Source organism: Diprion similis, chromosome 4 (assembly GCF_021155765.1).
Source record: "Diprion similis isolate iyDipSimi1 chromosome 4, iyDipSimi1.1, whole genome shotgun sequence".
Lineage (NCBI taxonomy): Eukaryota > Metazoa > Arthropoda > Insecta > Hymenoptera > Diprionidae > Diprion > Diprion similis.
In genome coordinates, this window is record NC_060108.1 from 14,486,382 (window position 1) to 14,503,724 (window position 17,343).

The window sequence follows — 17,343 nt, forward strand, 5'->3', positions numbered from 1 at the left end:
GCTACTTTCATGCCAGGAACCTCCGTATACTTCTAGATTTTTGGTTTATTATTTCTTTCTTTCCAAATGCATTTCTCAAATTATCGATGATCAACGCAGGCTTCATCATGTGTATCATTTTTAGTAACTAGTCGCTTACAATGTTTTTACACAGGAAATAAAATATCACTGCTGTTACTATTGCTATTAAAAATATCTATCAAATCATTATTTATAATGTTAGTAAAACTCTGACTGCCTTCATCAATGGTAAATTTTCTTTTCGAAGACATCTTTAGAGGTATTTTTCAACATGTTTAAGGAAACATATTTGAATGTGCGAATGCAGACAAAAATAACACGTCACTGAGACTGAATGACATAGGCCAAAATTCGGCCTGATTGACGTGCCACAGTTCTCACACGATATTGTAGGCGAATGGATCAATAAAACTTTTCATTGGGAAAACTCATGTGTGCGTTGATCATGTTACTGTTACTACCGCACATACACATGCTTGATTTCTATAAAATCCATTAGAACTTGCAATTTTTTACCCTTCAGTTAGAATGTTTTAAGATAAATTCTCCGACTGTGGGGGGGGGGGTCGTAAAAACTCGCACCACGTAATTTATGGATAGACCCCCCATGTGTAAAGTTATTTTTATTAATTTTCATTTATTCGTATAAACAAAGTAAAGATAAAATACAATAACTAGATTTCAATAATTCTTAACTTTTAACTAGGTAAAAAATATCACGGGATGAACAGTGAATATCACTAATTTACTCCGATAAAAAAAAGGTGGAAAATAGACCAAATCTACAGAACTTATAACAGTTTCTGAGTTTCAAAATTAATCAGGCTCAAGCTGTTGGCCACAATTCGCGACCAAACATGATGGAGTCAATAAGGATAAGGTATGAAAAATTCAATAGGATGAGATTATAGGCATAAAAGTTTACCGCATTGTTCTATTTAATAGAAATTCAGTCCGCCGGCTACTAATTCCTCCAATAACTTCAGATCGTGCCGAAAATATATGTGTTGAATGTAATTGTAAACTGTAAATAAAGCTTTGCTGTATCAGCAACAGTAGAATGTCATATACAAGTAAAAGAATTCAGCTACATAATTATTGGAGCATTTTAGTTACCTCGGAAATTCGTTAATTGTACTTTTGGTTCTACCTTTTGAAAGTGTCGTTCAACGAATCCAAGTAGATTGGCCTTCACACCTCATTAGAATCAGATTTAGAACTCAGTTTTGTCAATCCGTTTCAAGTCATGTTAATAATCAAAAATCATATCGTTCTCCTCTCCAGCAGACTCGTCTTCATTTGAAGATGGTACATCGGGCCTTATATAAGATATATCATGTTTTCGTTTGAAGGTAGCAAAGTCTTCTCTCTCTGGAAATGTATTGAACAGTTAAATCCTTTTGATCTTAGCAATGTTATATAGTTATCTTGGTATGTACTTGTGCGCATACGAAATTGGGCTATTTGCTAGGCTTGGACCGTTTGTTCATTGAATACAATCACGAATGAATCGTACCATTCCAATCAATATCTTTCTTGGGTTTTATCGAGGCAAGGTGATCAAGGTCCACATATACATGTGGATATGCTATGCTTGAGTAAAGCAGCCTTGGCCAGGGGGTCCCTGGAAGCAGAATAGAATACCAACTTTTAGATAATATCAACTCTGTATTAGCTACATTTAATAGTAGGTTATGTACATTCTTACACTTTTGAACTTTTTGAAGGTAAACTGTGAGTTCTCTTCCAGTTGTTTTGTGGATAGTTTTCTCGGCAATGACTGCGCCAAAAAGATACAAATAAATATAGTAATCGATGCCTTCTAGCGATGTGCTGAAATTATCAAACATTGATCAATGAAATCCTAAGAATTATTGACAGATGCACGGTAAACCGACCAAAACTGTTTATCAGCGTTCGTACCTAAATTCAAGCTCGTCTGTCCTTACGCTAAGAAAGTAATCCTCCACATCGTGAAGAATTATACGAATCACGATTTCCGCATCCGTCTGATACCAATAAATTCTTGGCTTTCTCAAGTTGCTGATTAACATCGGGCAATCCATCTATATGCAACAATATTTAATCCCGCGCCGGTTATCCGTAGAAGCACGTGGTCGTTACCTTGTTGCTTCCCTTGCCCATTGAGAAACAGAGATAGAGGCTACTTCTTTCTCTGTCGCACATGAGGCCCCGACATGCCATGAGACACGACACGCCACCTTGCGGCGTAAGTCGAAATTAGGAACTTGGACTCTAAGCGGGCCAATCCCACCACAGCTTAGCAAGCTTTTATGTAAGGCCCGTGGCCATGGCCAACACAGAATGGAGACCACAGCTGTCAAGGCGTGTCTGAGGAAACCCTAACCTAAACTGACGCAAACGTTAACGTCGTGACTAATCCTACACAAGTGACAGTTAAAATGTCAAAGAACACTTCAAGCTCAGCTTTTCGAAAAATCGATGTCGACCAGTATAATGAAGATAATTTTAAAGAGGAAGAGGGTGACGGCGGAACTGCTGGTCCTGACGAGATGGAAATCATCACTCTTCTTGGACAATATCCTTTACGTCGACTTTAACCTGCGATCAAATTTGCATTTTTTCAGCTAAAAAACAAACATTTTTCTTATCAAAGACTCAAGGGGAAAAACATCGAAGCTCTGATATCCGTACTCAAGTCTGCACCTCTCGGATGCAAGAATCAACAAGTGAAGGTAAATTGCAAAGGTTTGCTACGTTTTGACCAACCTATTGATCCTGATGAACAACGCTTTTTATAGGACAATGCTTTGAACCTAACACTTAAGGTTCTATTGAGCATAAAATCAAACCAAATTGAAGACGCTGTAGCAAAATTGGACAAATACCTGGTTGACGTGTTGATGAAGTACATATATAGGGGTTTTGAAATTCCATCAGAAGGAAGCAGCGGACATTTGTTGCTCTGGCATGAAAAAGTTTACAACGTTGGAGGTGTTGGAAGTATTGTCAGAGTTTTATCGGATAGCAAACAAGCGTAAATGGAACAATATGGAAAGGAATTGCAACAAATATGTTATCAATAAACTGTTTTAAACCTGGTAAATTTGGTAAATGTGGCAAAGCAAATAGACAATTTCACCCTGTTAAACTATTTTATTTTTAGTTAAATCTATGATAAAGGGGAGTGGGACAGTAATTCATACAGGTAACATAGGTGGGTGTATACAATATTTGATTAGTCAACAACATGGTGCAGTTGGGCACTATGTAACATTAGCCACCAGTTTGCAAGAAACTGCTTTGCCCCATCGATTTTCTGCTTATCTCAGTATTACATTAATCAATAATATTTTTCCCAAGACATCCTGCCATTCTTCTTTGCATCTATTCATTCGCACTTATTCTTGACTGTAACCATGATCATATTCGTCTGATGAATCAAGTAGAGTGCACTCACAAAGACTGCGTTTGCTCTGTAAAAAGTGTGGAAGACTGCAGGTAAAGAGAGTGAATATTGCATATTTTACAACTTGATTGGTAGCAAAAAAACACTTACTGCCCTTCCTTGAAATATTCTTTTAGTGTGTTGCTGAACCTTTTACTGTACTTGACAAACTCTCGTTTGCGCTGTTCCAAAGCCTGTTTTCCTGCTGATCCTGGTATGAAACCAGCAACCTCATTTACAGCATCCAAGAGCTTCTTGATTGCGCTAGCAATCTCTCTGCACATGCAAAAAATAGCAACTAAGCACGTGCTCGTTGAATAATGTTCAATTAATGCACCTAGAGTTTACTCACTTAATCGTTTCAAGAAATGTTTTTCGATCAGTTATTTCATCAGGGATCCTGCTCAGAATTTTTTTTAGTGAAGCAGACTTCCGGTTTAATTCTTGGAAGGCGTCCTCTGAACGAGCTAAGCGATACTCAACTACTGAAAACAGTTTATAATATTGCATATAATTAAGAGATAGTAAATGGAGGTGCCGTGGCAAATTTATAAATTTATTTCGTTTATTCACATACCATCAATGTCAGAAGCAACTCCTTGTAGTCGCAAAATACTTTCATTCATATTGAGATTGAGATCAGCTCGGCGAACAATTCCCAAGACGAGATCATGCGTAACTCCTGGGTGTGAATTTTCCGCCTTTGAGAGAGCTGCACGTAAAGTCTGTGCAGCGCTTACATTTTGCCGTTCCAGCTGTAGATAAAAAGTAATGCGATCACTTTGGAATCGTTTGGTCGAAAATTGGGGCTTAGATATTACAGAATAGCTAGTTTTTGCAGATATATCCAGAAGTGATTGTGGTGGGAATAATCAACGTGTTATTATACGATTAAGAGGTTAATAGGTTGACCCTTAAAAGGCAAAAATAAAACGGTTACAGTAAATACCTTCGATAATATCGGGCGTAATATTACGGGAAGGACGAGTGATGTAACTGGGGTCTCATCGCCCATTGTCATCCTTCACAAATTTGAGGTCCTCAAGAATATTCCGAAGAAAAGCTACGCGCACTACTCAGTCCTCTACCCGATTGCATCCAGGAGAGATATACATCAAGTGTAAGACAGACGGTAGATTAGATAAAGTTTTCAATTCCTCATCGTGCAATTATTGCGCCCCGACCTATTCCGACAGCTGTCAACAAACTCGATGTTAAATAAAACAAGGTTAACGAGTCCAGAGGAAGACTTGTCGGATTTGTGGCAATGAAAACGGACATAACACGAAGAGAGCTACTCTCTCTATATAAAATGGTATACGACAGGCTCGCGGGTTTGTCCAGGTGTTGCGGTCGACAAACTGAAAGAAAACGGAGTCTCACTAATGGTTATATCAATGGTCTCAGTGAGTTTCGTATCTCAATGGGTGATCATCCATGTTTATGTAGGAGCATTTATTTTACTTGTCACATGCCTTCTACTGGGCCAGGTGAGCTTGTGTTTTGTGACGAAAATCGATCGATAGTCGTCAAAACACAGATGAGTCGTTCACCTACGACGTCGGCATGAATAAATTCATCCGATATTAGTCCATCCTGATCGCGAGCACGCATAAAAATACCAAAAAAACTTATAGACAAACTGATAAACCGCGACTTCTGTATACGTCGTTACAATGCAGAGCGTTATCAATTCTGTCAAAGGGACGGCGCTCGGGGTTGCCGAGTATCTCACCCCGGTTCTGAAGGTACGACTGTCATACACAAAACGTCCCCTATATTCCCACCTGCTCTGTTTCATCTCGGTCCTTACTAATTCACAGTATGCAATTCGCAGGAGAGCAAGTTCCGAGAAACCGGAGTTTTAACCCCTGAAGAGTTTGTTGCTGCCGGTGATCACCTTGTACATCATTGCCCTACGTGGCAGTGGGCTACTGGAGACCAAGACAGGGTCAAGTCATACCTACCAAAGAACAAACAGTTTTTATTGACTCGTAACGTGCCATGTTCACGGAGATGTAAACAAGTCAGTAAAACTTGGACTATGTTTTGACATGAGTTCAACCCTCAAATTGTCTGTAAATATTTTACATTTAATATTTCTAGATAGAGTATTGTGAAGATCAGGAACGTGTTATTGAGGTAGACGATCCTGAAGGTGGATGGGTCGATACCCATCATTATGACTCGAGCATTGGAGGAATAGATGAGAAAGTTACGGAAATGACATTGGAGGAAGGGCAGCCGGAGGCTGCTACTAGAGGTGGAGACACAGACGAGGATGATGAGGATGATGAAGAGCCAGCAGATATGGAGGCGTTCGAGGTCAGCGGTCTATTGGACGAAGATGATAAGGTACAGAAAATTGTGAATGGCACAATGATGCACAATCGGTATTCTTTTATTCTTGTCTTCAATCTATTTCTATTTAGTATACTTCGGAATCGACACGAAAACCTGTTAATGAAGAACGCGATTCTTGTACTGATGGTGAAATCATACATACACGCACATATGATCTTCACATCACCTATGACAAATATTACCAAACACCTCGGCTGTGGCTGTTTGGGTATGATGAGGTATGTAGTTAAGACTGCTGTCGCAATTAAAAGTTGGGATAAGGAGAAAAACTGTTTAAACAGTCTGTAGCAATGTTACGTCTGTAACAACGTCCTTTCTATGTATGTAATAGAAATGATTCCAAGCAATTTCGAGTATCAAAAGATAACATTTCAATTATTAAAGAAGAAGTCTTTAAAATAATAATGTTTAAAATGAATAATCAATGGCGTACCGTACGAGTACTGCATCTACCATACGACAGATGATTGGCAACAATCACTACAGTGCGTCATGACTATACTGTAATATAAGAGTTCTTGAATGTTTTTGAAACAATTTGTGATGATCTGGGCACTAAGCAAAATAAGGTCACAGATAGAAAAATAGAATCAAACACACAGATTGTAGTCACTTTTTAAGGTTCTGATTATAAAACATTTTCTCAAATACTTGATCAGGGTAGAGACATTCTAGAAAAACTGGCATCAGTCAGGAAGTTACGTTGTTCCACTGGAAAAAAGTTCCTATCTTACATTTAGTTACAGTAGCACATATAATACTTTCAGAGTCGCAAGCCACTGAGTGTTGAAGAGATGTATGAAGATGTAAGCCAGGACCACGCGAAAAAGACTGTTACAATGGAAACTCATCCACATCTTCCTGGTCCACCTATGGCATCTGTGCATCCATGCAGGTATTGGACGTGGGCTGACACCCTACATGTATTTATCTTTACAGGCACACTTTTTGTACTGAAAGATGAAACATTTTTTTAGGCATGCTGAGGTGATGAAGAAGATCATAGAGACAGTAATGGAGGGTGGGAGAGAACTGGGCGTTCACATGTACCTAATTATATTTCTCAAGTTTGTTCAGTCTGTCATTCCCACGATTGAGTACGATTATACACAGAATTTTATGCTTACCACCTCTGGATAGGTGGATGCAATAGTCAGGTGAAAGTAATGCTACTTAATAATATTGCAATTTCATTTTCAATTGCGTGTACCACCCTGACATCGCGAGGAAAGAAATAGCGTGCTGCCATGAAAATGGAAACCAAGTCAGCGTACCATGATAAGTTTACAATTACAATCCTGGAACCATAATCAGCTCCATAAATCTGATTAATTAATACTCACCACGGTAATTCGACGCCTAAGTAATTAGCTTCTGGTAGATTGCCTACTGCAATGAGTTACTTCTTGCCATTTCTAGATTAATACGATCGATTCTTTCATCAAACCGAATTACCCAAGCATAGCTAATTACTTATATTGCCTGGTATTATAAAGATGATGGCGATTTTAAGCTCATCATCGATACTACTGATGATTACCAGATGATCGTTAAGAATACTTCGGTTTATTTTTGCAGGTGGTAAAATTCTGTTTGTCTTTAGTTTGACGAAAACTACCTGTGCACTTACAAATATGTCGGACTTCAGTACTAGATTTATCTTTAGGGTAAATTGAATATGCAGGAAATAACACAGAATAATATTAATCAATCTTTTGCATCTGCAAATAAATTGCTTTAAAAATACGGACCTAAAAGTGGACGTTTCATTTACACTTCGCATTATTATGTAACCCATAATCCATCCCCAATTCTAATCAATTTTTCAACTTGTAATAGGTAATTGTGAGTCATATAAAACACTGTGATGTAGATGGAAATTTTCTGTCAGTTTTTCGTCATTTATTTACTACCGTCTTACATTGGTAAAGAATTGATACATTATTTCAACTCTATACATAATCAATTGGATACTTATAAACTGTAGTTAGATACTCGAGGTAATGTGCTTGCCTGAACACATCAGCCTGTCATTGAATTTTCATAATTTCTGCAAGTCACTACGATTATAAAGCACAAGGGTACCGCTCGTAATTGTACAGGTTCAATGTAATATTTTATTATCGTAGCATGAGAATATTTTTTTTTCGGCAGCTAAAATGCTGACTTCGTCATTTAGACAATAGTCAAGTATTCGGAGGCGAGTTGCATTGGGTCGACGTGATAAGACGTTACAAGTCGGACTTTCTGGCCATCTTGAGTTGTGAATTCTATCGTTTGCTCGCCATCCATTATGTCTTCAGTCTGTTCCTCGGTTTCCATTTGATTAACAGCAGCAACAGCCGTTGCATCAGTGTCCTCATCCTTGTATGAAAAATTAATTGTTAACAAAAATAATTGAATGAATTTTTCAATTAGACACAACCGGAAGACAATACTGAAAGTATACCTCCAACGCCTTGACAATATCTTCGGCGTCAGTGTGAGTTGTCGAAGTCAAGGCTACAGTGCTGCTTGGATCCTCTGTTACAGTTTCGTTTGGATCCTCGATTGTCATGGAGCCTTGATCTTCAACTTCTAGTTGTTGCGCCAATTCTTGACTCAAGACTCCTGAGTGAACTCTAATTGTCTGACCGTCACCCAGCTGACTAACAAACTGACCTTCCGACAGTAATTGTCGCGCATCTTGAATCGAAAGTGGAATAGGATTTCCTTCCTCATCGGTAATCTGAGACATGAAAGATGCGTAAGGGGGTTATAATCACACACACACACGCATCACCATACATATTGAACATAATTTTAATCATTTCACACCTGCAGCTGTAAGTCAGACTCGGTTAATTCCATGTTGATTCTCTCATCTGGCTCGAGATTCTCTTCATCTTGTACAGGCTGTTGGGTTGTCTCATCTTCATCTTCGACTTCCAAAGACGGCAATGATTGGCTCCCTGCTACTGCAGCAACCTCCTTGTTCTCCATCATGCCAGCATCAACTACATGGCGGGATGACAAAATATATTATTGTTTTTGCCCTGGTGTCAATAAAACATTGGATAAATTCTCTTTCATTGGAAATTTGCCTACCAAAGTGTAATGTTCTCGACTGATTTGGATCATCTGGATCCTGATATGAGACATATATAATCTGCTGTATGCCATCACCCGATGCCTCATCAGTTGCAATAACTTGAGTCACTTGATCTCCAAGCGAATTCTCATCACCCTCTTGTGCACCAGGTAATATCTGCCATACCTCGCCGATGGGAGGATTTTCTGTCAGCTCCCCAACATCAGCAACTTTATTTTCTCTGTGCACCTGCCGAAAAATAAATGTTTAATTCTGTTTGACCATTTTCAACAATGGTCATTGTACACAGTACCTTTTTGTGTTTAGTGAGGTTCGAGCAATCAGCAAAGGCTTTACCACAGATATTACATGAGTACGGCTTTTCCCCTGGACAAGGAAAAGCAAAAATCGGATTACTTTTATATTGAATATTCTCGTGATCTTCGACAACCCTTCTACACCAAAATGGCTCTTCAATAATATGAATACCTGTGTGCAATCGAAGATGTTTTTTGAGAGCCCACTGCTCAGTAAACCCGCGATTGCAGTGGGCACATTGGAAGGGGCGTTCACCCTTGTGCCGTCTGACGTGACACTTCCAAGTATCCTTGTGCAGGAAGCATTTTGCGCAAAATTCACATTTCCAGGGACGCTCGCCTGTATGTCGTTTCACGTGAAGTTTGAACTGTGAGGAGGTGGTAAACTTTCGACCACAGTAGTCACAACAGTAAGGCTTTTCTCCTGTGTGAATTCTCATATGTTCCTGCAGATTGCCGTTCTGTGAAAAACTTTTACTGCATACTTCACATGTGTAAGGTTTGTGCCCTGTATGCCATCTGAAAATAGGGACCGGAAATCGTTAATAATCATGAACATATAAACTTTTTACCTCAGCTATACCAGAAAATATAAATCAGTACCTATAGTGCAGTGTGAGACTGGTCTTGTGTGCAAATTGCTGCCCGCATAATTCACAGAAATATTTCTTCTCTCCAGTGTGAATAGATTGGTGATTTATCAGATTGGCTTTAGTCTTAAAAGTGGCACCGCAAGACTTGCAAACGTATGGGCGATCATCTGAATGTACCAGTTGGTGACGCTGCAGCAGCTGTTTGTGCTTGAAGCTTTTCCCACACTTATTGCACACAAAACGGCGGCCATTATTGTGCTCGGCTTCCTTGTGGTACACAACTGAGCTAGGGTGATTTAGAACTTTGCCACATATATCACAGGGAAATCCCTTGTCAGATTTATTTGCCTGGAAAAAATGTATGCTAAGGTAAGTCAGTAATTCAATAGTTCATTTTCCAGAACAATGGAATCCTCACCTCATGCGCAAGCATGTGCCCTTTCAGGCTTGTGTGATAGGCAAAGGTCTTGTTACATATGTTGCATGTATAGGGTTTTTCCCCTTGATGAACAACCTTTGCATGAACCTCATAGCTCTGCTTTGACTGGAATTGTTTTTGACAGAGTTCACACTCAATCATTTTCCCACCAACTTCACGCCGTTTTTCTTCCGCCACAGAAGCTTCTCCAGGTACATCTTGCGTCTCTTTGGGTGGAACAACTGCTGCATTTTCCGTTCCCTGGATTGAAAAACTGGTGAAATATTGCAAATAATACCAGTCTATAAGAAACGATTGAATATACCTCAGTTGTTGGAGGCTCTTGATTGCGAACATCGTTCTCCTCTGGATTTTCTATTATTCCTTCCCCAGTGTGTCCTGTAGTTTTCTGATGAAGACCAAAATTGTCTCTGTTCGTAAACTGCTTTTTACACTCGAGACATTCGTACTTGACGCCTTTGTGAAAGCTCCTAATATAAAAATGTCAAATACGTTCCATAAAAATGAAAATAAGGGTCCAAACGTTTCTGCACGACCATACTGGCGCCGGATGTTTTCGCAATTTACAAAACATTACACCAAATATTTTTATTTTATGTCCCTGGTCACAATAACTGTGCCAAAACTACTCGTTCCAGAACAGCCCCAATTACAAATTACTAAATTATTGAAGTACTGAAACCTATTGTACCATTGAAAATGTGGTAACAAATGCTATAACTGTTCACTTACTTGTGCATAATATATCTGCTACGTTGCAGAAATCCTCGTCCACACAAATTACATGTGAATTTAGTCTTACGCCGCCGAAGCCGTGGCCTGCCCCTACCTCTTCCACGATTTACTATCACTAGTTCACCAAGGTCTTTCCCCTCTTGAGTCTCCAGATGCCCAATAATTTCTATGATTTGAAGTACGTTGGGAAAAATGAATAATTTTTTGTTGTTCCAAAAATCCAATAAGACTATTAAAATTAGTTTTAATGTAATGACCTGAAGGTCGTTTCTTCCGAGCCGTAAGGAATAGATTGGTTCGGCTTTAGGTATGTTTAGAATATCAATTATATGTGTATTGCGAGGAAGTTGATGGAACAGTAAAAATAAAGTGTGAAGTTCAAAGGGTAGGTCAGTAGTGTTTTGGAAAAAATGGAATGAAGCGTTAGCGAGTGCACTGAGTACAGTGTAGGATCAGGGTTCTGGGAATAAAAGGCAATAATCAGGTAAAATGGGAGGTCAATTAGACACGATAAATAAAGAATGAGTCATGAGTGTGAAGAGTGACTCAGCACGTAACATTAGCGACACGTATTTAAACTTACTGGCAACAAGACACTAAAAACTACGAACCTTCGTGACCATCAGTTGTTGGCAAATTCAGACGTTCTTCCGGATCATCAAAGTCATCCTCAGGCTCATCATCATCTTCTTCATCGATTACCCCTTCTTCTTTAAATATCCTCTCCAGCTCCTTTCCCTGCACAGCTTCCATGAATCTATAGAGGAATGTATAGGTTGCAGAGGAGTATCAATTTAAATTATGCTAAAACTAGTGACCCGTTCTCAACAGCCAAATAACTGAAAGTAAGGTTTCTGGAAATTACCCAGCAAATTTTGTGATCGCAATGCTTTTGCAAAAACTCTTGCTCTTAGCTATATATTGTTGGTATTTAGTTGCTGGTTTCAGCATCAAACAGTCTCAGTAGCAAATTAATAATGTGATAGGATTCTAGATCACCTAGTTAATTACCTTTTTGGCACTTTTCGTTTTCGGCGACGCCTACCATCACCATCTACTTCTTCGAGCTCCTCCTCTTGCTTGTCTTCTTCCCCTTGACTGCAGACTTCTTGTTTCAATTCTTTCACAGTCTCCTGTATGAATGAAATTGACTAAAATTGTGTACATTCAAAAAAGAAAATGTATCTTTTGAGCTTGTGATGTTTACCTTTTCAAAAGAACAGAAACTTGATTGCAAATAGAAAAAATTACATCAATCGCCAGCATGTTACCTTAGCCTCAGCCTCAGTATGGGCCTTGGGAGGTCGGCCTCGTTTTCTTCTAGGCTTATCCAACCCTTCCATTTGTAAACTCATCTCATGTTCCGCCGTATATAGGGTTCCATCTGGCATGACTGGAAAATGTAGTATATTTCAATTACCTCATGATGATGTTGAGGGATCAGTTGCAATCAATATTAAACAAGGTAATCAATCAGAACCACCTTTTGTCCCATTCATCAGCTTACTTTTAATAACAATTTGCCGTTCAATATGATCGCCCTCAGCTTGTAATCCAAAATGGTCAAGCTCAGGAGTGACAATTTCCAACTCAGTATGTTCCCTTTCAGCACGAAGGCGCTCCCTCTCAGCCTTGCGATGTTGCTCGACTTGAGACTTCCACATCTCACGAATTTTCTTTTGTCCTTCGACAAGCAATTCGAAGAACTGTACAGTTGCCTCCAGCTGAATGTTGCATCCTGGGCAGATAGTGCGAGGTAGCTTACCATCATCTCGAATCTATGGGAAGTGAGAAACGAAATTTTCAGAGATAAGTCACAATGAAACAAAAAAAGTGAGTGTCTACAGAAAATATTCTATTATCATTACTTGCACCTATCAGCCAGCTCTTAGCTCTAGAAGGATGTAACGATTATTTTACTCGATCATATGTTTTTAATTGTTTGACGATAGTTGATATAATCGAGAGTAATTTTTTTGCGTGTGAAATTATCGGTGCCCTCGGGTTCGGCACCGTCAGAAAGGTCGAAATAGAAATACAAAATAATATCTTGATTCGTGTAGTACGTGAGTTTGAGGTTGTGCAACGAAAATCAGTGGAGCCTCCATATTGGTGAAATAGGAAGTCAAGTTGCTGTCTGATATCGAAGGATAGCTTGCAAATTCTCATACCTTCAGCGGCAAGTAGCGATTCACCATGGAGCTTAAATCCGACTCTTCGCCGTCAGCTGTGTACAAGAATTCTCCGTTGCCATTGTCTTCGGCACATAATCGACAAACCGCTGAATCATAAAGCGGGACCTCCATAATGGCGACAAATATTATTAGAGGCCCTGCCTACGGCCCCTGCCCGCAGTACAACGGGTGACCGGTAACTAACTCGTCCCTATTGCTTGTCAGCCCGGTCATCCACTCACGTTTCACTGCAAGAGAATATTTTCATCCGCTGATCGGACTTCTATCCAACGTTCTCGACAAAAGATTTTCCGAAGCTGTACTCAGTAGTTAAAAAATATCGGGACTACGTTGCTTCATATTAAGACATATATTCGTAGATCATAAGAAATTATTTACGACACCCTGTATGAGCTCCAGTTTGCAACGCCACGATACCGAAAGAGGGAGAATTGTGTGCTAAGACATTTTGGGTTAACCTCCAAAAACAGAAATTTCACGTTATACCTATATTCCTTTAATAATTCCTTGGAATCTGAAGTAAATGAGACAACTGTGATTTATTTGTCAATACGTTTGTAATCTCTAGCCGTTGCTTTGAATACTATTTTCAAATGGATCCAAAAGGGTTGTGACAAGCATACTGTTTACTACGCAAATTGAGTTTGTTTTGTTTTCATTGTTGATCAACGTCAAATGTTGCGGTGATCATGTCATTTTCCTTTTCGTTAATGACCCGGTTCCCCCACCGTTATTAATTTATCTTACGGGATGCTATATTTTGTTGGTTTCAACAAGATTGTGAAGGGAACCGACGTTACGGAATATGTATGAGCATAACTTGGTATGACTTGGCGGGCATAACCTTGATTATACCGTGACGTGTGCCGATCTGAGAAATCGTACGTATATGAACGTCATGGACGTATTTGTCGCAATCCATGTTAATAGAGTACTTGGTACTTACCCTGAAGGGATCTGCCGAAAAGGACAAAAAAAAAAAAAAGAAGAAGAAGAATCTATGTGAATAAAAGATGCTAATTGTAGGAAGTTTCTTAATAATTTTTGTTGCAAAAATGTGTTTAATGTCAAACAATTCCATTTCGATTCAATTGTGACACACAATGACATACAAGATACCTTTCTGCAACTAAATTTAGGTGCTAGATCTAGTTCATGTATTCATTCAATCACAGGTTGCTCCAAATGCTACAAAGTCGGGCCTTTTGAAAATGGTATCGGTTCAGCTGTTAAGAGAAGAAATATACTAATATAGTTACAAAGCCCTGACTGAAATGAAACCTGATACAAATCTGCCAGAATTCTTACAATGGCAAGGTAATCCTTTGTTTATGTATTCATTTCTTTTTATGTTGAATCGCACGGTTGTATCATTTAATTCATGAAATTTCAGAAACAAATTGTATATATAAATTGTAAACTGTATACGAAAATCTGAAACAACCGAGTTGTAATGTATGTAATGTGTAATTAAACTTTTTATTTTCTATTACAGTGGGGATGTGAGTAATTATCTTAAGGAAACTGAATTGCTTGTCCGATTGGTTCGTGAAAGACCAGCACTCTATGATAGATCAAGAACAGACTTCAAAGATCCTGCATACAAACAATTCATGTGGCAGGAAATTGGAGATCTAATGGGATGCGCATGTAAATATGATAGCATTGTATCACTCACAGTAACAAATCCAAAGTTACAGGGCCAATCAAGTTCAAGAATAAAAAACTTTAACGATTAATTGTAACACATAGTGTGGCAAATATGTAATCATCTGTATATCAGCACAGGAAATTTATAAGAAATGGATAAGTTTGCGTGATCGTTACACAGCAGAACATCGGAAACTCAAGAAAAATCCTGGCCTTGTACAGTCAGCCTGGCCTTTTTACGAATCTATGAGGTTCTTGGAAAAGCATATTATCGAGCGAAGGTAAAGCCGAGAATAAAACTAAGCTCATATTAATTGCAGAAGCGCGTTCAATCCACATTTGTGTCTGCTCTTATTTATAGAAGAATCTTGCCTCATATATATGGCTCACTAAGGGACACTGAGCTTATAAAAGAGACGCGTGATGTCAAACTTGAATCTTTCGATTCAGGTGCATTGGGTGACCCTCCATGGAATGGAGGGATAGATAATTCTTTACCAGTAGAAACTGGTTATGTTGAAAACCTCGCAACAGATCAAGCTGTCACACCTGATACTGTAACGACCGTTCCACCGAGCAAGAGGTACAGAAGCATATCTCCCAGCACTTCCCCGATCTCTATAAAGAGAGACAAGTTGAAACTAGAAGAAGGGCTTCTAGACAGTCTTCGCGATATAGGGAATGCTACCAAGCAGATAGCGTCATCAGTGTCTGATGAAGAAAACGCAGATAAACTGTTTGGGAAGATGGTTGGTGTGATGGTTGGAGAATTGAACAGTGATGATAAGAACAGAGCGAAAATCCATATAATGTCGTACCTATGCACGCACGGATATAAAAACAATGAATCAAATTGAATAGAGAAATAATTCTGGTGTCTAAATTCCAGAGTATGGTGTTACACCTTGTTAACTTTGGAAACAATTGGTATTATTTTTGTCGATGTGTATTTATTTCTATTTAAATATATGTACAACAATTGACATTATTAATATGGATGAGAACGTAGCTTTTTCCAGAACAGTATTATCGGTAAAAGTGCACTCCTGTGTTGTAGGCTTGGATGATAGATATCAAAGTCCACTCGCCTGAGCCGTTCTAGATAGAAATCGATTGCGATAGCTGGGAGAAAAATTGCGTTTGCTTTCTTTGGGACGTCATTGCGCAATGAACGTGCCTAAAAAACCAAGTACAAAATATCTTAAGATGGAAACATCTGATATATTTTGTATCTCATCGTGTAATTTATATACACATTTACCTTTTCGAGATGTAGCTTAGCTCTTGAGGAAACATCGAAAACAGCATCACTAATCGCTTTTCTTGACTTTCCTCGAAGCAACTCTTCTGTCGAAAGGCTATGCTTCATCATTATGTCCTGGGGGATAACGATTGACCGTCTCTGAGCATTGTAAAGAATTGAGCGAATTATATTTGTAATTCCGTGTGCCTTGCCTAAGTGACTGGCCGCATGGTCGACACGGACATGTTTTATATCGCTAGCTTCCAGTAGCAAGTAGTAAACCGGTGAAGCTGTATTTTCGGCATATGCCTCCAGAGATTCAAGGCTTGGGAATATGGAAAGAGTTAGTTTGTCTGAACGGGCAGCTATCAGACGTTTCAAATAGTGTTTCGAAAGCTTATGCTTTCTAACGATCTGTAAAAATATCAACTTCTGTTAAGAGCTTCAAGTTCCATGCGCCTAATATCGTGTACCTTTGTTATTTGGCCTTTAACAGAAGCAGTTAATAGATCTTAATGCGATAGCCTGATATGTAATAGTTCTACCCGATGTAGCTCCAAGGCAACTGGATTCCTGGGTGGAGCGTCATTGTAGATTTTATCCAGTGTCTCCTCCCAAAATTTGAATCTCATCTTTCCAATGGTAGTCTCACTTGCTTGTTCCTCCACTCTTGCTACTTCGACATTGAAAGCTCTGATAGCAAGTGCTGCAGACCGCACTGTGTTTGGAAGGAGTAAAGCACAGAGGTAATTCTCGTAGTCATATTTCCTGAAAAATGAAAGCTCCAGGGCTAACAAATCGTGATGTAAGTTGGGCTTTCGAGCTACACAGCATCAATAGGTACCTAACCAAATCCAAGCAATACTCAGCCGGCGTTTGCTTTGCGACTGTAGCCTTAAAGCGCGTAAGTAGTGGAGTGCAAAAAAGTTCGATAAGCAAGGAACATTTGTTCATTGTTGCCGACCGGCTATTTACTAGAATCGATGCCATAATATTTTTAAAGACTAAAATTCAGGGAATTTCAAAAATGTTCGTTTTATTACGCGATAACCTGGTAATCATATCTAATCGTAATTGTCATAACATTATGACATATAATGATTTGAATTTCTGGTCTTGCACAGTGTCTTCGGAGCTTCAAATGATTTTTAGGTTGTGTTCGCGGTTCTGTCGTAAGAGTTTGTCGGCTGCTGTAAGCTGCGGAGTATTAGCGACATGTAGATGGTCAGCGCATTGAGAATAGATATCAATGCTTTTGTCCAATTCTGCATCGTGCGAGTCAAGTG

At 39.0% G+C, this 17,343-nt stretch overlaps 7 protein-coding genes across 14 annotated transcripts; 3 read left to right on the forward strand and 4 right to left on the reverse strand.

The window, feature by feature from the left end:
* Window positions 1-714: 714 nt before the first annotated feature.
* Window positions 715-2,128, reverse strand: LOC124405255. Its single transcript, XM_046880001.1, has 4 exons — window positions 1,945-2,128; window positions 1,730-1,854; window positions 1,538-1,645; window positions 715-1,392 (listed from the first exon to the last, which is right to left on the reverse strand). The coding sequence occupies exons 1-4, from the start codon at window positions 2,085-2,087 to the stop codon at window positions 1,271-1,273; spliced, it is 498 nt and encodes a 165-aa protein (XP_046735957.1). The 5' UTR covers window positions 2,088-2,128; the 3' UTR covers window positions 715-1,270.
* Window positions 2,129-2,309: 181 nt separating this feature from the next.
* Window positions 2,310-3,154, forward strand: LOC124405256 (actin-related protein 2/3 complex subunit 5). The gene is made up of 3 exons (XM_046880002.1): window positions 2,310-2,581; window positions 2,666-2,738; window positions 2,805-3,154. The coding sequence occupies exons 1-3, from the start codon at window positions 2,445-2,447 to the stop codon at window positions 3,042-3,044; spliced, it is 450 nt and encodes a 149-aa protein (XP_046735958.1). The 5' UTR covers window positions 2,310-2,444; the 3' UTR covers window positions 3,045-3,154.
* Window positions 3,140-4,772, reverse strand: LOC124405253 (programmed cell death protein 10). 4 transcript variants are annotated; one of them, XM_046879995.1, is made up of 5 exons: window positions 4,401-4,772; window positions 4,029-4,206; window positions 3,804-3,936; window positions 3,563-3,727; window positions 3,140-3,498 (listed from the first exon to the last, which is right to left on the reverse strand). In XM_046879995.1, the coding sequence occupies exons 1-5, from the start codon at window positions 4,470-4,472 to the stop codon at window positions 3,405-3,407; spliced, it is 642 nt and encodes a 213-aa protein (XP_046735951.1). In that variant the 5' UTR covers window positions 4,473-4,772; the 3' UTR covers window positions 3,140-3,404. The 4 variants fall into 4 exon arrangements, with proteins under 4 accessions (XP_046735951.1, XP_046735952.1, XP_046735953.1 ...); XM_046879996.1 differs by having other exon boundaries at window positions 3,804-3,933; window positions 4,401-4,769; XM_046879997.1 differs by having other exon boundaries at window positions 3,140-3,479; window positions 4,401-4,767.
* Window positions 4,773-4,906: 134 nt separating this feature from the next.
* Window positions 4,907-7,561, forward strand: LOC124405251 (ubiquitin-like-conjugating enzyme ATG3). Its single transcript, XM_046879990.1, has 6 exons — window positions 4,907-5,199; window positions 5,289-5,477; window positions 5,558-5,806; window positions 5,884-6,033; window positions 6,583-6,710; window positions 6,793-7,561. The coding sequence occupies exons 1-6, from the start codon at window positions 5,128-5,130 to the stop codon at window positions 6,953-6,955; spliced, it is 951 nt and encodes a 316-aa protein (XP_046735946.1). The 5' UTR covers window positions 4,907-5,127; the 3' UTR covers window positions 6,956-7,561.
* A 134-nt stretch (window positions 7,562-7,695) lies between these two features.
* On the reverse strand, window positions 7,696-13,275 carry LOC124405244 (zinc finger and SCAN domain-containing protein 2-like). Of its 3 annotated transcripts, none has more exons than XM_046879978.1 (15): window positions 13,141-13,275; window positions 12,477-12,747; window positions 12,241-12,362; window positions 11,981-12,102; window positions 11,581-11,726; window positions 10,967-11,135; window positions 10,539-10,704; window positions 10,214-10,474; window positions 9,806-10,143; window positions 9,375-9,721; window positions 9,199-9,272; window positions 8,903-9,134; window positions 8,633-8,811; window positions 8,265-8,543; window positions 7,696-8,179 (listed from the first exon to the last, which is right to left on the reverse strand). In XM_046879978.1, exons 1-15 carry the CDS (start codon window positions 13,273-13,275, stop codon window positions 7,991-7,993), a joined length of 3,030 nt encoding a protein of 1,009 aa, XP_046735934.1. In that variant the 3' UTR covers window positions 7,696-7,990. The 3 variants fall into 3 exon arrangements, with proteins under 3 accessions (XP_046735934.1, XP_046735936.1, XP_046735935.1); XM_046879980.1 differs by lacking the exon at window positions 13,141-13,275 and adding an exon at window positions 12,842-13,019; XM_046879979.1 differs by lacking the exon at window positions 13,141-13,275 and adding an exon at window positions 12,838-13,019.
* On the forward strand, window positions 13,215-15,818 carry LOC124405252 (transcription factor Adf-1-like). Of its 3 annotated transcripts, XM_046879993.1 has the most exons (6): window positions 13,417-13,683; window positions 13,942-14,045; window positions 14,340-14,481; window positions 14,660-14,814; window positions 14,948-15,095; window positions 15,176-15,818. In XM_046879993.1, the coding sequence occupies exons 3-6, from the start codon at window positions 14,474-14,476 to the stop codon at window positions 15,669-15,671; spliced, it is 807 nt and encodes a 268-aa protein (XP_046735949.1). In that variant the 5' UTR covers window positions 13,417-13,683; window positions 13,942-14,045; window positions 14,340-14,473; the 3' UTR covers window positions 15,672-15,818. The 3 variants fall into 3 exon arrangements, with proteins under 3 accessions (XP_046735950.1, XP_046735949.1, XP_046735948.1); XM_046879994.1 differs by lacking the exons at window positions 13,417-13,683; window positions 13,942-14,045 and adding an exon at window positions 13,215-13,339; XM_046879992.1 differs by lacking the exon at window positions 13,942-14,045.
* Window positions 15,742-17,182, reverse strand: LOC124405250 (NADH dehydrogenase (ubiquinone) complex I, assembly factor 6). The gene is made up of 4 exons (XM_046879989.1): window positions 16,902-17,182; window positions 16,603-16,825; window positions 16,076-16,471; window positions 15,742-15,991 (listed from the first exon to the last, which is right to left on the reverse strand). Exons 1-4 carry the CDS (start codon window positions 17,045-17,047, stop codon window positions 15,803-15,805), a joined length of 954 nt encoding a protein of 317 aa, XP_046735945.1. The 5' UTR covers window positions 17,048-17,182; the 3' UTR covers window positions 15,742-15,802.
* Window positions 17,183-17,343: the final 161 nt, after the last annotated feature.

Excerpts from the sequence above, each read along its gene's own strand:
- LOC124405250 (XM_046879989.1), bottom strand. The coding sequence starts at position 17,047 with ATGGCATCGATTCTAGTAAATAGCCGGTCGGCAACAATGAACAAATGT. Across the intron at positions 16,472-16,602 it reads TTGCCTTGGAGCTACATCGG|ATCGTTAGAAAGCATAAGCT; the intron begins GTAGAACTATTA and ends ATATTTTTACAG. Across the intron at positions 15,992-16,075 it reads CTAAGCTACATCTCGAAAAG|GCACGTTCATTGCGCAATGA; the intron begins GTAAATGTGTAT and ends TTGGTTTTTTAG.
- LOC124405251 (XM_046879990.1), top strand. The coding sequence starts at position 5,128 with ATGCAGAGCGTTATCAATTCTGTCAAAGGGACGGCGCTCGGGGTTGCC. Across the intron at positions 6,034-6,582 it reads GGCTGTTTGGGTATGATGAG|AGTCGCAAGCCACTGAGTGT; the intron begins GTATGTAGTTAA and ends TAATACTTTCAG. Across the intron at positions 6,711-6,792 it reads GCATCTGTGCATCCATGCAG|GCATGCTGAGGTGATGAAGA; the intron begins GTATTGGACGTG and ends ACATTTTTTTAG.
- LOC124405255 (XM_046880001.1), bottom strand. The coding sequence starts at position 2,087 with ATGGATTGCCCGATGTTAATCAGCAACTTGAGAAAGCCAAGAATTTAT. Across the intron at positions 1,855-1,944 it reads ACAGACGAGCTTGAATTTAG|CACATCGCTAGAAGGCATCG; the intron begins GTACGAACGCTG and ends TGATAATTTCAG. Across the intron at positions 1,646-1,729 it reads CCTTCAAAAAGTTCAAAAGT|GGACCCCCTGGCCAAGGCTG; the intron begins GTAAGAATGTAC and ends TTCTGCTTCCAG.
- LOC124405252 (XM_046879994.1), top strand. Across the intron at positions 14,815-14,947 it reads AGATCTAATGGGATGCGCAT|CACAGGAAATTTATAAGAAA; the intron begins GTAAATATGATA and ends TCTGTATATCAG. Across the intron at positions 15,096-15,175 it reads AAGCATATTATCGAGCGAAG|AAGAATCTTGCCTCATATAT; the intron begins GTAAAGCCGAGA and ends TCTTATTTATAG.
- LOC124405253 (XM_046879995.1), bottom strand. The coding sequence starts at position 4,472 with ATGACAATGGGCGATGAGACCCCAGTTACATCACTCGTCCTTCCCGTA. Across the intron at positions 3,937-4,028 it reads AGTTGCTTCTGACATTGATG|TAGTTGAGTATCGCTTAGCT; the intron begins GTATGTGAATAA and ends AACTGTTTTCAG. Across the intron at positions 3,728-3,803 it reads ACATTTCTTGAAACGATTAA|AGAGATTGCTAGCGCAATCA; the intron begins GTGAGTAAACTC and ends TTGCATGTGCAG.
- LOC124405256 (XM_046880002.1), top strand. The coding sequence starts at position 2,445 with ATGTCAAAGAACACTTCAAGCTCAGCTTTTCGAAAAATCGATGTCGAC. Across the intron at positions 2,582-2,665 it reads ATCATCACTCTTCTTGGACA|GGGGAAAAACATCGAAGCTC; the intron begins ATATCCTTTACG and ends TCAAAGACTCAA. Across the intron at positions 2,739-2,804 it reads GCAAGAATCAACAAGTGAAG|GACAATGCTTTGAACCTAAC; the intron begins GTAAATTGCAAA and ends CGCTTTTTATAG.
- LOC124405244 (XM_046879978.1), bottom strand. The coding sequence starts at position 13,275 with ATGGAGGTCCCGCTTTATGATTCAGCGGTTTGTCGATTATGTGCCGAA. Across the intron at positions 10,144-10,213 it reads GGCACATGCTTGCGCATGAG|GCAAATAAATCTGACAAGGG; the intron begins GTGAGGATTCCA and ends CATTTTTTCCAG. Across the intron at positions 8,544-8,632 it reads AGTCTGACTTACAGCTGCAG|ATTACCGATGAGGAAGGAAA; the intron begins GTGTGAAATGAT and ends TTCATGTCTCAG.